The sequence below is a fragment of the Neolamprologus brichardi genome, chromosome 18, assembly GCF_056152115.1.
Source record: "Neolamprologus brichardi isolate AB-2024 chromosome 18, ASM5615211v1, whole genome shotgun sequence".
Taxonomy (NCBI): Eukaryota; Metazoa; Chordata; class Actinopteri; order Cichliformes; family Cichlidae; genus Neolamprologus; species Neolamprologus brichardi.
Genome location: NC_142121.1, coordinates 24,679,024 through 24,693,658, shown reverse-complemented (window position 1 = coordinate 24,693,658; position 14,635 = coordinate 24,679,024). Strand labels below are relative to the sequence as shown.

The window sequence follows — 14,635 nt, the reverse complement described above, 5'->3', positions numbered from 1 at the left end:
TAAACAGATACCAACTGTATTTTACACAAATTTCGCGTCACTGGACCTCACCTGTCCTGACTGTCTGCCACGCGCACACAGGTGAAGGCGCGCATGCACGCGCTATCAAATGACAAAGGTTGTTCTGCTCTATGGGGGATTTTTAAATCTTCTGCAAACTATAATCATGCAGACTCAGATAAAACTCGGATATTTTGTTTTTTTTGTTTTCAATTTTTTTTTGTTGTATTTAGACTCGTTGTGTTTTAAACTCGGTCAGGTAGACCGCGAGGAGGACTCTGCTCGTGTCCGCACAATATTTTAAATACACAGATGCGCGCTCCCAGCTCTCTGGTACGAGGCTCAGCCTGCTCTTAGTGGAAGCGCTGTTGGACCAGAGATGAGATACAGCCCTGGAGAGCTCCTAGCCACATGAACGCCACGACGCCGCTGAGGCGCTCGGTCCCGTGTCTGCTTCAGACAGAACAGAACTCGTCCTCGCCTCACCGGACTGGTCGGATAATTGTTATCAATGGATTGGCATTCTAACGGGTTGGTATTTTTATTGCTCCGGCAGGGCTAGAGGGTAAGAAAGAGTGCGTGTGTTTGAGTGAGAGTGAGAGAGCGGTGAGAGGGAGAGACAGGGGGAGACGGTGGGAGGGTGGGACAAGGGAACATATATGCTTTCAGCCATGGAGCTCACCATGGAGAACCTTCACAGCGTCTCGTCACACTCCCAGGCGGGAGACCTCATGAACTCTCCGCATGCTCGGCCATCGCCGTCCCCCAGCTCTACTCCCCGGAATCTGGTCTCGCACGCTCCCGGCGCGCGGTCGGCCATGGTCTCCGGCATGCCCTCGCTTCTGGAGGGGTCTGGGGGAGACTACCGGACAGACCCGTCCGCGTTGTCCGGACACCTACACCCGTCCATCAGCATGTGCGAAACCGGGATGAGCCTTAGCAACACATACACAACCCTGACCCCCCTGCAGCATCTACCTCCGATATCCACAGTGGCGGACAAGTTTCACCACCCGCATTCACACCACCATGCTGCCGCCCACCAACGACTCTCGGCCGGGAACGTGAGTGGGAGCTTCACGCTGATGCGGGACGACCACCGTGGTCTTACCTCCATGGGCAATCTGTACAGTCACTACTCTAAAGAAATGTCCGTGTCCGGTATGGGCCACGGCTCGCTGTCCCCGCTTTCCAGCGGGCTGGGCTCTCTGCACAACTCCCAGCAGCCGCTCTCAGCCTACGGGCCCAGCGCGCACCTCCCCGCCGACCCCAAGATGCTTTCTCCGGTGTCAGGCTTCGAGACCCACGCATCCATGCTGTCCCGAAGTGACCAAGAGCATCTGGCCAGGAGTTTAGGGGGACATGGCCACGGCATGATCTCCAACATCAGCGGCATGCATCATCACCCGCACGGTCACCTTCACTCGCAAGCAAACGGCGCGGTAATGCTGGGGGACCGGGAGAGACACGGCCATGGACCCAGCCAAGGAGTATCAGGGTCAGGCATTCAGGCCGAGGAGATCAACACTAAGGAGGTGGCACAGAGAATAACAGCAGAGCTGAAGCGCTACTCCATCCCGCAGGCCATATTCGCCCAGAGGATCTTAAGCCGGTCGCAGGGCACCCTCTCGGACCTGCTACGGAACCCCAAACCTTGGAGTAAGCTCAAGTCAGGACGGGAGACCTTCAGGAGGATGTGGAAGTGGCTGCAGGAGCCCGAGTTCCAGCGGATGTCTGCTCTCAGGCTAGCAGGTAATATACAATCCCTTCAGCATTATTACTTCACATAAAAAGCGTTCAGTCTTCCACCGTCGCCTCTCAAATAAAATAGAAGGATTCAGCACCACGGACAGTTCAGCCAGCAAAGGTGCGCAGAGGCACAGCAGCTTCATCAACGTAATTAACCATACCCGCAATTCCTTCAACCGGAAGCGAATATGATTTGTGTAAAGACAGCAAACAAATCTATTTATGTTTCCCTCAGATCTCTAGGAATAGTTACAGTGGGATGCAAAAGTTTGGGCAACCTTGTTAATAGTCATTATTTTCCTGTATAAATCGTTGGTTGTTACAATAAAAATGTCAGTTAAAAATATTATATAGGAGACACACACAGTGTTATTTGAGAAGTGAAATGAAGTTTATTGGATTTACAGAAAGTGTGCAATAATTGTTTAAATAAAATCAGGCAGGTGCATAAATTTGGGCGCCACAAAAAAAGAAATGAAATCAATATTTAGTAGATCCGCCTTTTGCAGAAATTACAGCCTCTAAACGCTTCCTGTAGGTTCCAATGAGAGTCTGGATTGTGGTCGAAGGTATTTTGGACCATTCCTCTTTACAAAACATCTCTAGTTCATTCAGGTTTGATGGCTTCCGAGCATGGACAGCTCTCTTTAACTCACACCACAGATTTTCAATAATATTAAGGTCTGGGGACTGAGATGGCCGTTCCAGAAAGTTGTACTTGTTCCTCTGCATGAATGCCTTAGTGGATTTTTAGCAGTGTTTCGGGCCGTTGTCTTGTTGAAAGATCCAGCCCTGGCGCAGCTTCAGCTTTGTCACTGATTCCTGGACATTTGTCTCCAGAATCTGCTGATGCTGAGTGGAATCCATGTGTCCCTCAACTTTGACAAGATTCCCAGTCCCTGCACTGGCCACACAGCCCCACAGCATGATGGAACCACCACCATATTTTACTGTAGGTAGCAGGTGTTTTTCTTGGAATGCCGTGTTCTTTTTCCTCCATGCATAACGCCCCTTGTTATGCCCAAATAACTCAATTTTAGTTTCTTCAGTCCACAGCACCTTATTCCAGAATGAAGCTGGCTTGTCCAAATGTGCTTTAGCAAACCTCAAGCGGCTCCGTTTGTGCTGTGGGCGGAGAAAAGGCTTCCTCTGCATCACTCTCACATACAGCATCTCCTTGTGTAAAGTGTGCCGAATGGTTGAACAATGCACAGTGACTCCATCTGCTGCAAGATGATGTTGTAGGTCTTTGGTGCTGGTCTGTTGTTTGACTCTGACTGTTCTCACCAGTGGTCGCTTCTGTCTATCTGAGATTTTTCTTGGTCTGCCACTTTGAGCCTTTACTTGAACTGAGCCTGTGGTCTTCCATTTTCTCAATATGTTCCTAACTGTGGAAACAGACAGCTTAAATCTCTGAGACAGCTTTCTGTATCCTTCCCCTGAACCATGATGGTGAACAATCTTTGTCTTCAGGTCATTTGAGAGTTGTTTTGAGACCCCCATGTTGCTACTCTTCAGAGAAATTTAAAAGAGGAGGGAAACTTACAATTGACCCCCTTAAATACTCTTTCTCATTATTGGATTCACCTGTGTATGTAGGTCAGGGGTCACTGAGCTTACCAAGCCAATTTGAGTTCCAATAATTAGTTCTAAAGGTTTTGGAATCAATAAAATGACAACAGTGCCCAAATTTATGCACCTGCCTGATTTTGTTTAAACAATTATTGCACATTTTCTGTAAATCCAATAAACTTTATTTCACTTCTCAAATATCACTCTGTGTGTCTCCTATAAGATATATTTAACTGACATTTTTTTTATTGTAACAACCAACGATTTATACAGGAAAATAATGACTATTAACAAGGTTACCCAAACTTTTGCATCCCACTGTATCGCCTGATAGCGACTGCTTTGAGCACATTTGCGTCCACCACACTTGCTGTTGTAAACTAAATTTGCAGGCCTGTAGCTTTTGATCTACACACAGCAAATCGCAATTGATTCACAATAAAACCTCGAAATAGTTGTCCTCCCAAGACGCCTGTTTTACGAGCTTGTGTTTGTGCGTGCGCACGCGCGCGCGCTTCGGTGGGGCTACCGGGCCAACCAGTTGCGCGCGAGAATAGCGGGGTGACCCCAGGCTGCCTGATCAATACGCCAGTTCCCACTCTCCCTTTTAAATGTGGCACACCGATCGATGCCCGTATCGGAGCTGAAAGACGCAATAACCGCAAGATCTCTCCCGCTTTTCATTTAGTGCCATGTAGCACGAGCTTTACATTTAGAACAGGGGCAGGTATGATACAGGGTTCCTTTTTAAAAAAATTAACTCGGGACAGCAAAATGAAACTGTGATTTTCAGTGTTTTAAAACGTCAAACAACATCACTAACACTCCAACCCGGTGTCCATTCAGAAAATTAAACATGTAGACCTAAATATTTATTTTAAAAAATAAAATATGTGAAAAATACTACTGCAGCTCATAGATGTGATCACCAGATCTATTTCAAAGCAACCTTGAGCTGCACAAACTGTTCTGATGAAATATTGATTGTAAACTGGGGCGGAGATTGATAATGTGGACAAGTACAAACAAGAAAATGTAGAGAATATAGAGTTTGTGAAGCTGAAAGCCACAAAAACTAACAAAACAAATAGGAAATGTTTCCCTTCCCCCCTTTAAAATGACATATTTGTTATGAGATGGTGCTACTGAAAGGAATAGCTGTCCAAACCAATAAGATTTCACTGTATCAGTGAAATGCCAAGATAATGCAATCCAATAAGGAAATATGAGCACAATAGATAGATAGATAGATAGATAGATAGATAGATAGATGAGGATTAGAAGCTGAGGCTTTGAGTGTCATTAATAGTGTTGCTCTGTCCTTTCAGTGTTTGCCTGGCTTTGCACATAGGAGATCAATAAGGCCGTTTCCCCTTCCCAACCCCCTTCTCTCCCACTCCCTGGTGCTCTCGTTCTGTGTTTCTCTCTCTCCTCTCTTCTTCTCTGCAGCACATGACAATAATATCACTAATCTTTCAGTGGTTAACCTGGCAACAGGCAGACGGGCAGGTTGTTTGGCTCGAGGAGCTCGGCGCCACAGAACAAAACAAAACAAAACAAAAAAACAAAACAAAACGCTCAGTGGAGGAAAGGATAAATGAGAGCTAGTCAAACAATGCAATGAGCCATTTTCTATCCTCTTACCTCTTACCAGAGCCATCTCTTAATGCCCATCAAACTTACTCGTGCCATTAGAGATTAATGTTGGTATTCTTTTTCTCATATTTTCTGAGGAATCCAAATGGTAAAAACTGGAATGTACAAAACTTCAGTCAACTTGGTTTAAGTGCAGAAGCAAGAAAAACAAAACTGACATGTGGAAAAAAGGGCTGCAGGAGCTGGGAGATGCCATTGATTGAGTAAGGGCAGGCAGGTTTGGGCTTTGTGTGAACAGCCAGATAGAGGCAGGGTAGTGAAAGGATCAATACCGACCTTAATAATTGATAAGTATAAGAGAGACGGAGGCGAGATGGGGAAGAAAGAGAGAGGCAGACAGCGGTTGTGTTAGCACTTGTAACAGCATCTTCTAGGTAAGCAAAGTCAAATCTGTGGTTAACAGCTGAGGACCACACAGCAGTCTTCCTGCCTAAACCCCACAGCACAGGGTGTGTAAGTGGTTTTCAAAAATGCTGTTTACACCCTAAACATCCTGTGAAACATCAATAGCACAGTTCTGACACCAACAAGGATGCTGTAGACTCCCACTGCTGTGAACTCGAATCAGATATTTATGAAGCCAGAAAAGAAACACGACTGTAGATTTGTAACAAGTGAAATCGGGGCTGGAAGGATGATATCTAAAGACAAACACAAAGAGATCACAGCCTAGGAGGGTCTTACAGTAGACAAAGGGCACCAGAGCATCCAGCTGCCTGCCGAGACAGAGTAAGTGCTTTCTGTTTAAGTCAGCGAATCCTCAAAGCAATCCAAGGTTGTGATGTCATTTGATTTTAAAGGTTGCTATGCTTTATGGGGTTTGTAATGCATCTTTATGGAAGGCCTGCAAGCACATTTCATTGAGTGCGTGTGCACACATGCATGCGCGTATGTCTGTGCAAATGCTTCCACATGCACACGTGTGTGTGTGTGTAAGACTGGGTTATAGAGTGCGTCTGCACTATACATTGTTCAGGCTTATCTGACTCGCTCTGAATCGGTATTGATTTCCTCTCTTCTGCTCTCTTCGGCTCTCTCATATTCTCTCTCTCTCCTTCCCTCTATGCCTCCCCCCTTCCTTCTTTTCTGGCTCTGTACCAGCAGAGCAGAGTCTTTGCCTCCCAGCCTTAATTCATCCCTGCTCTCTGGTCATCTCTCTCTGTAACAGACAGAACTCATTTTGAATAGCCATTCCTGGCACAGTGGTGTCAAATATTTTGACACACTGTATGACTGCGGCTTAATGTGCTGCGACTTAGATTGGCAATACAGTACAACACAAAAAGAAGCTCTATATAGCTTCATAAACATTTAAAACAACCTCTAGCCAAATATTTTAATTCGCATACAAGTAATAAAAATGAGCTGGTTGTAGAATACATAGAAAAAAGATGTGCGGTAATAAGAAGGTGATGCATTTTGTTTAAGAACTGATGCCCATAAGGAGGATATGTGGTTGAAATATATCAAATTTACCTTCTTTAGAGTAGAAATCAGGACTTGTGTTAAATAATAAACACATAAATAAACATCTGTTAGTAGTTTCTTAATTATCCATTTGCAGCACCTTGTTTTGTTAAACCTTATGTTGCTCATGGCAGTTTGTAAAAGGCCTGGTGGTGCTGAAAGGACAGCTCCTTCTAATCCCTCACAGCAGCATTTCGGTGTTAAAGGTGCAAACACCCAAACAATGAAACTGCATTAGTCAGGACTGAATTACAGCTTTTCAGCTCTGACCTTTTAATCTTTTTAGCTCTTTCTTAAAAGTTATCACAAATTAAACTGACTTGACTTTAGAGTCCCTGCAGATGTTCTGTGTGTCAGAGAGCGTTTGTCTCGGAGATATGTGTAAGCCACAACTCATTTTATCGTTATCTAGAATTTCCCTTTAATTTGAGTAGAAAGTTTGTTCATTAATAGTCCTTGTTTATAGGGACCAGATAATAATATCATTCATAAGTTACAGTACACCAGGTATTTTTAAGTGCTTGAAAAATATTTTTTGGTTAGTTTGTGGTTGTGTGTTTGTGTTGTTACAGACGGGACACTGCTTACTAAATCAGAGACATGTTGTGCAGTTTTCCTTTTATTTCTTTGTTGCTTTTATTACATCAAAGGCTGAGATTATATTAAACTTTCGCGATAATAACTAATAACGCGATACAGAAACAGAGAGATCACTTTGAAGGCCCAATATTTAAAGCTTGAATATAAAGTTTATAAATGAATCAGTCATCATCGAAGAAATAAAGTTCTACTAGATTAAACAACGGCTTGATTGTAAGTCTTTCTAAGCGTTTCGGGAACATTTCCCAGCGGCTTCTTTGTAGCTTAGTTTACAAAGATTTATTCGTTTTGTTCTCCTTTATTCGCCGTGTTCAGGGTCTCAAAAAACTGTCGAAATATTTGATTGAGGCTTGTGCTCCGTGGAGAGAATGCTGCATTTAGTTTTTCCGTTTTCAAAATAAAAACACAAATCTTAGAAAAACGAAGAGGCGCAAAACTTGGTTTACAGGGCTTACATGACTTTTATGGACTACGAGACAGGATCTAATACTCTGTAAAGCTGCCGATCACTAGTCTCAACAGGACAACACGGGCTTTAGCTGAGAAATAAACGACAGCTTTCAAATAAGCCAATCCTAATCAATCGAGGGTGGCCCGTTTTAAAGGACGAAGAGGCGGTTTGGTTTCATCCTTGCGCAGTGTTGTGGTGGGAGCAGGGGTCATTCGGGCGCTTTACTTCCCTGCAATGCAATGAATAGGCCTATAGCTTGATCAATATAATCAATAACCGTACATCTGAGGAGGTGTGACAGAGAGTGATTGACACCAAACTGTTTCTCGCCTGCAGTAGTCCGTCCAGGGCGGGAGAGGGCCCGTCTCACCGCACACAAAGCCCGATCTCATCCGTCCGTCCAGGCGTCGACTAGCAGCAGCACGGTGCGGTTAGTTCACCGTCTGCCCCTCACGCCCCACCTGCACACACACACACACACACACACACACACACACACACACACACACACACACACACACACACACACACAGGTAAGGCACACAATACTCTCCTGTAACATTAAACGAGTTGCCTTGTGCATTTTCATTTTCCCAAATCAAAGGAAACACAGGCCAGAGAAGATCTTTTAATTCTAACTCACATCCACTTATTGGCTTTCATCTCTCGAGGCTTGAGGACATAAAGCTGATGACATCGGAGGATCTCATGTTTCCTCCTGCACATTGAACATTTCAATGCACACCAGCTAGAGAGTCTTCACACAAAAACTCTATTCGTACACGACTACCTAAAATGTGTTTTTACCTCTTGTTGTTTCCAATTGACCTTTACTGTGCAGAGTTTTTGGCAAGAAAGTTTCCAGATGCTCGCCTTAAATCTCATTTTAACACAGGATCAGGAGCTACAGGAGCCAGTCACGAGTGGTGTGCGTGACAGGTGTGGGACCTCTAAAGTCAAGCAGCTAAAGTTTAGAAACAAAACAGAATGAGTGTATATCAGTCCAATCAATTTTAATCGGGTAATTGACGATTTGTTTATGTTATTCTAAGCAGAGTGTTGAAACGTGTAGGTTCGCGCATGTGTGCACACTTACTGCCCACTTGCGCACATTCACACACACTGAAAGGGAAAGCAGAGACAGCAGCCACCGGCAGCCACAGTCATAAAGCCGAGGTGCTCTTAAACGAGGCACAAGTGCAGCTTAACACACCGAACGGCCAGCGAGTTCATCTCTGGATCAGTAAGCGGTTGAGATTAAACAAAGTGGCGGTTGCCCTGATACCTTTGGCACCGCTGACACCAGGGACATATGAAAGAGATGACATGCGCAACTGCCACTTGAGACTGCTTGTCTCTTCGGAAAAGCCCATTTAGTAATGAGACACACTAAAGATAACCAATAACAGTTTGGTTCTTGTCTCAAGAGAGGCCGCTTTAATGAGTAGCCCCCACTTTTCCTTCCCTGTGGTCCTGTGTTTCTTACCGCGGCGAGGGACGTTCAAGGAGTCTCATTTGAAATTGATTGATTATCTGAGATATGCACTGACCATTGCGGGCCCAGGCCTAGTGCTAACTCCTCGGCAGATGTGTTTTGCAGGCACTGCACACAGGCCTCTGTGCTGCAGAGCAGCATCTGAGCTGATGGAGGAGACCCAGAGTGGTGTTGGCATTGTAAAATGGCCGGTAGCACAAGTTGTTCGAAAACAGGCATTACATATTAAATTATCACTATATTAGCACTAGCATTCAGTCATTACATTAGGGAGTATTGAGTTTGGTTTGAGACAGCACTTAGAGAGCCTTCAGGAGATTCTGGCATGGCTGGGCCTGAACCAATTGAATAAACGTTCCATGAAATGGTTCTGAAGTGCGGATCAATCAATATGGGGGCTATCAATCCGGGGGCAAATTAAAACAATTGAGAAAAACAACAAGAGGAAAAGAGTTGAGGAAGTCGAGAGGAGGGATGGAGGATACAATGCAGGGACGAGCACATAACCTACATTCAGCTGAGGAAAAATATCTTGGTAATTGTGCTTTGCTTGCAGTAACAAAGCGTGAACAATGACCATTCGCACACGTGCACGCGCGCAGTCATGCATACACATGTGCACATTTATATTGATCCCCACCTCACAGTCAAATCTGTTTACTGCTGTTGTCTAAACCTGCTGTAAAGTCATCAATCATTTGCATACACCACCACCTCCACACTGCAGCCAGTCGTATTTATCTTCTGCCCCCACCCCCACCTTTCCTTCTTCTCATTCTTTCCCTGCACACACACACACACACACACACACACACACACACACACACACACACAAACACTGACAATCATCCAGCACTGGCACTGGGGTAAATATCAGTGATCATTCCTTGGCGCTTTTTAAGGCACATCCCCAAACTCAATCTCGTGCACGCGCACACACTTTATATGGCCTAAAAACTATGTAATCAGTGACCTATCTGAGACCCCCCCCCCCCCCCCCCCCCCATTCAAAAGCACCCAGACTGGATGACTGCCACATTTTCTTTGTTCTTCCAAAGATTAACAATTTCTTCTCATCTGTCTGTCACAAGGCGCGTTCGCGAGCTACACTCCCCAGCCCGAGCGCACGTCCCCCCCAATACACACACACACGCGCGTGCGCACATACACACCACCGAGTTCTCTCGGATCGATGGGGATCGATCGGGTGGGGAAGGGAGCCCTGATTACTGGACCACGTGTTCGGGAGAAAACCGCGGAAAATCGATCATTGCAGCTTTTTAGGGCAGCAGAACAGAACAGACTCCCTCCAGTCTCCACAGCCAGAGCCGAGCCTACTGACGGTGCATCCAGGCACGGCAGACCGCTTCTTTGTCAGCATTTCACATCTCCACCAGTTTCAGCAAGGCACTCACACATCCACGATCACACTACTCTATTCACCATAACCGCGTTATTTCTCGATTAGTCACAAATCAAGCCTAATTGTTTACATACATAAATACTTCACATCCGCATGCAGGTGAGTTATAACTCAGGCCTGCACAGGTTTTAGACATATTTCCCTCTCCGCAGGCCTGACGATTTATCTCATGTCACCACACATTTGAAATAAAAGTCTAGAGATACTTCAGATCCGTCTCAATGAGCAAGATGTTTACTCCTCTGAGTGTTACTGTTCATGTTATGTTCTGCTGCAGCACCAGGTAGTAACCAACGAGAATATGTAGTGTAGCATTCAGGAACAGTAAGAGATCTGAGTGCTCATTTTCAGTCCTGTTATTAATATAAATGGTGCAAGAAAAACCCCGCTTAATTAACCAAGTCTCAAATTTGACTTGAACAGGGGAAGACACGGCACAGCTTAAAGATAAGGCCGCTGTTAGCAAGTTTCACCCTCGCTAAATTTGTGATTTAAATGGACAAAACTAGACCTGTTCGGAAATCAATCTCAACACTTAGAGCGTGTTTGGCAACCTAAATAGCAATAATATTGGATTTTAAATGCGGAACATTAGTTTGGAAATCTTCAAAAACTCTGTCATTGATATCAGGATAACCCCACCTGAAACAGAAACCTGTGAGGTTTAGATATTATTTTAATATAGTTTAATATCTTCTCACTCAGAAGGCAGCCCGTAGTATAGACTCAATCACATTTTAAATATTTAAATTCGATCTGCTCCTCTCCTCTCTGTCTTCCTGCTTATTCTTTCTTTTGTAGCTTGCGCATGCTCCTGTTTCACACACACACACAGAGTAATCTGTTCCCATAATGTGCCCTTTTCAAATAGCCAATTAGGAATCGTGATACAGGCCTAAACACATTCCGCTTAAGCATCAGGACTTCATCATCACACTGAAACATGATCATAAATAACCACTTTTAAACTTTTTGGTTCTACACTCTGCTTTTTGTTGCTATTTTTTGGAACTTTTTGTTCCCTAAGTATTATGTTAAATGTATAAATTATCTGTATCATATGTATTTTGTGCTCCTATATATGTGACACACATATAACATGTTATTCTTCTCTCCCTTCCTCCCTTTATCCGTCTCCTTCTTCTCTCCAGCATGTAAACGCAAGGAGGAGGACCGAGGACGGGAGCGGAACCAGGTGCCAAAGAAGCAGCGACTGGTCTTCACCGACCTGCAGCGTCGCACCTTGGTAGCCATCTTCAGAGAGAACCGCCGGCCCTCCAAGGAGATGCAGCTCACCATCTCCCAGCAGCTGGGCCTGGAGCTCTCCACCGTCTCCAACTTCTTCATGAACTCACGCCGCCGATGTCCAGAGCGCTGGGACGCAGAGGATCACAGTCTCGTGGCGCACGGCCACGTGCACACACCCCACGGAAACAGCAGCAGCAGCAACAACAACAACAACAACAATAACGGCGCCTCACCAATCCAACCCGGTACCTCCTCTGCTGTTTCCTTCTCCAAGGCCTGACGTCTGCAGGACGGATGTAGAGAGAATGGAGGGTTCCTTTCCGCTAAGACTCTCCGTCACTGCAGAGCTACCGAGCGCTGTGGCTTCAGACCACTCAACTGATCCATCTGTTCAGAGTACCGAGGACTCTGTGCAGATGGATCAGACCTTCTCGGTGTTATCTTTTGACCCGACTCTTAGGGGCTAACATGCATTTTCAAAATGTGACTCTTGAAACCAAAGATCCAACAACCACATGTAGCCGTCAGGAAAAAAAAAAACCATCCTGAAAAACCAAAGAGCATCCATTTACACTAACCGCGCTGTGGGTGTGCGTGGAAACATGGAAAAGAGAGAAAGAGAGAGAGGGTTTTGCGTCAGGAAACAAGTAGCTTTAAAGACAGCAGGCCTGGAGAGGTCTTCACAAATAATCATACAGCAGGTGTATCTGTAGGCCTGCGATCAGCTACACCCGCGTTTCAGTGCCACGCTGAGACTGATTGAGAGGTGCGTTTATGTGTGACGTATATGTGAAACGATCTCCGCAGGTCGTCCGCTACCTGTGCGTACCACCTCGCCCACAGTGGGGGTGTATTATTATTATTATGATTATTATTATTACTATTCCTCTGCAGCCACTCAGCCCGCTGCACGTCGGAGTAACAGCGCCATCTGCTGCCCAGTCTAACCACACGCCAACCTGTTCTCAGCGCGCTGGCGTTGCTCCCCACACAGCTGCAGATTGAACACCCAGAGAACCAAACAGGAGGAGAAATGGTTCAAACACACTCATCCAAACATCCAATGACACACATGCTGAATGTTTGCTTCTTTATATACACTGAGTGGCTGCACGGCCACAGACTGCATAGTCACTTGAAAGGTTATTTTCAGGTTACAAAAAGGAGAACAATCAAACAGGGATGACATGCCACACATAAAAAAAAAGGTGTTGTCCTCGAGTGAAGGGAGTGAGGGAAGGTGGGTGCATTCTGTTCTAGCGGCCAAACACAGAGGTCAAATGTCACAATATAGGATCCTGAGTGCCAATGATGTTTGCCTCTTTATGATAATCAGAGAACAGACGCAGCCCACTTAGTCCCCCCCACCCCCAGTGTGCCCTGCAGTGTCTGGTCTGTGTCATTACACACCTACAAATTGTGAGCACTATACGGCACGTTTGCCTATTTCATACCTCAGAAAAAAAAACGAAAAAAAGAAAAGAAAAGAAAAACATTGATGTGATCCACATGAAACACAATGGAAATGTCTGTAAATAATCTTTAATTTCATCTCTCTTTCTCTCTGTCTTATCTATTCTCAATTTATCTACTCTCTTGATATGTGTCTTTCTTTCATTTTCTTTCCCCCCTCCCCAACTAATTGATGCGGGTAATAATAGTACCATAGACACATGGTTTCTTTCTCGTGACTATTGTGCTATGTCGTGCTGAAACAATATATAAAGAAGCACCTTGTTGACAAAATGTAAGAACTTAAAAATAAAAAAAAAATGAAACAGAATCAAAACAGACAAATCATCATGTCATAGACTGATCCTATGCACAGACAAGGAAGGGATACCAAACAGAGACAAACTGTGCATATTTGTGAATACCTGTTTGATGGAACAAACGGACTGCGTGGATGTGAAGGACCTCTTCCTTGATCTTTAAACTTTGACCTCTTTGAAATGGACAGTCACTGCATTCCTCTGCTGATTGTTTTTCTTTTGTCACCATATGAATTGCCAGATTTTTTTGTGTCTTTTTATAACATTTTTTTCTCTGTGTGTATGTGTGTGTGTGTGGGCAAAGCCAGTTGTTGTGTAGCATCTTCTAGCGGGAGATAATCATATAAGGGAGGAGACACAGACAGGAGGAGGAAGGGTGAAGCAGGGGAGGCGGGAGCATCAGAGGCCCATCATGAGACTGGAAGGTAGCAAGGGACATTACTCCATAAACCCATAAACTGGGAGGTGTAGTGCACGGAAACAGGTTGTTGTTATTTGGGAATGATTTTGGAGTCTAGACGGAGGAAAACTGCATTTTTTAAAAAAAAAAAAGTTAAAACCCAAAGCAGAGTGTCCGTGAGGGAAATATGTGTGTGTGTGGCTACCTCGCAGAAAATAACCAGACAGTGACCCAGTCGTAAATACCAAAGATAATCCACACCTGCTGTGTTCACACTGGACCTGGGATGTACACACACACACACACACACATGCAGAGTTGCAGACAGATGCAGATTTGGATGCACGCACTTCCACGGAGCAGTCGTGCTGCATAGCAAACACAGCCTGTTTGTTATGTGGGAAGAGTTGAGTGCCTTTTTCCTTCAACCAGGGGATGGACTGCTCTGATCACACACAAATATGCACACACATGTTTAAATGAGGGGGAGTAGGGGGGACACACTGGGTGAAGGGGGTGCAGCACTGGAGCGGTCCTCGTGATATTAAAGGGCCACTTTTTCGGACTCTCGGCACTTCCTTTCACACGGTGAGGGGAAACGATCGCTTGCCATTCCGTTTTTTTTTTTTACACACCGACGAGATCATATCATCTCACCAAGTCCTCTTTTCACGATACACACACGCACACACACTCCTCCCAGAGATATTTTTGTGTCATTTGTAATCCGAGAGTCGGCGTGTGTGTGTGTGTGTGTATTTAACTGTTTACAAAGCCCTTCACTCCTGCTCTTTCCTGTCTC

General features: G+C 45.0%; 1 protein-coding gene across 3 annotated transcripts; it reads left to right on the top strand.

The window, feature by feature from the left end:
* Window positions 1-659: 659 nt before the first annotated feature.
* On the top strand, window positions 660-13,107 carry onecut3b (one cut homeobox 3b). 3 transcript variants are annotated; one of them, XM_087831620.1, is made up of 3 exons: window positions 672-1,752; window positions 11,565-11,795; window positions 11,877-13,107. In XM_087831620.1, exons 1-3 carry the CDS (start codon window positions 672-674, stop codon window positions 11,939-11,941), a joined length of 1,377 nt encoding a protein of 458 aa, XP_087687746.1. In that variant the 3' UTR covers window positions 11,942-13,107. The 3 variants fall into 3 exon arrangements, with proteins under 3 accessions (XP_087687745.1, XP_087687746.1, XP_087687747.1); XM_087831621.1 differs by lacking the exon at window positions 11,877-13,107 and adding an exon at window positions 7,832-7,920 and having other exon boundaries at window positions 722-1,752; window positions 11,565-11,771; XM_087831619.1 differs by having other exon boundaries at window positions 660-1,752; window positions 11,565-13,107.
* The last annotated feature ends 1,528 nt before the right edge of the window (window positions 13,108-14,635 follow it).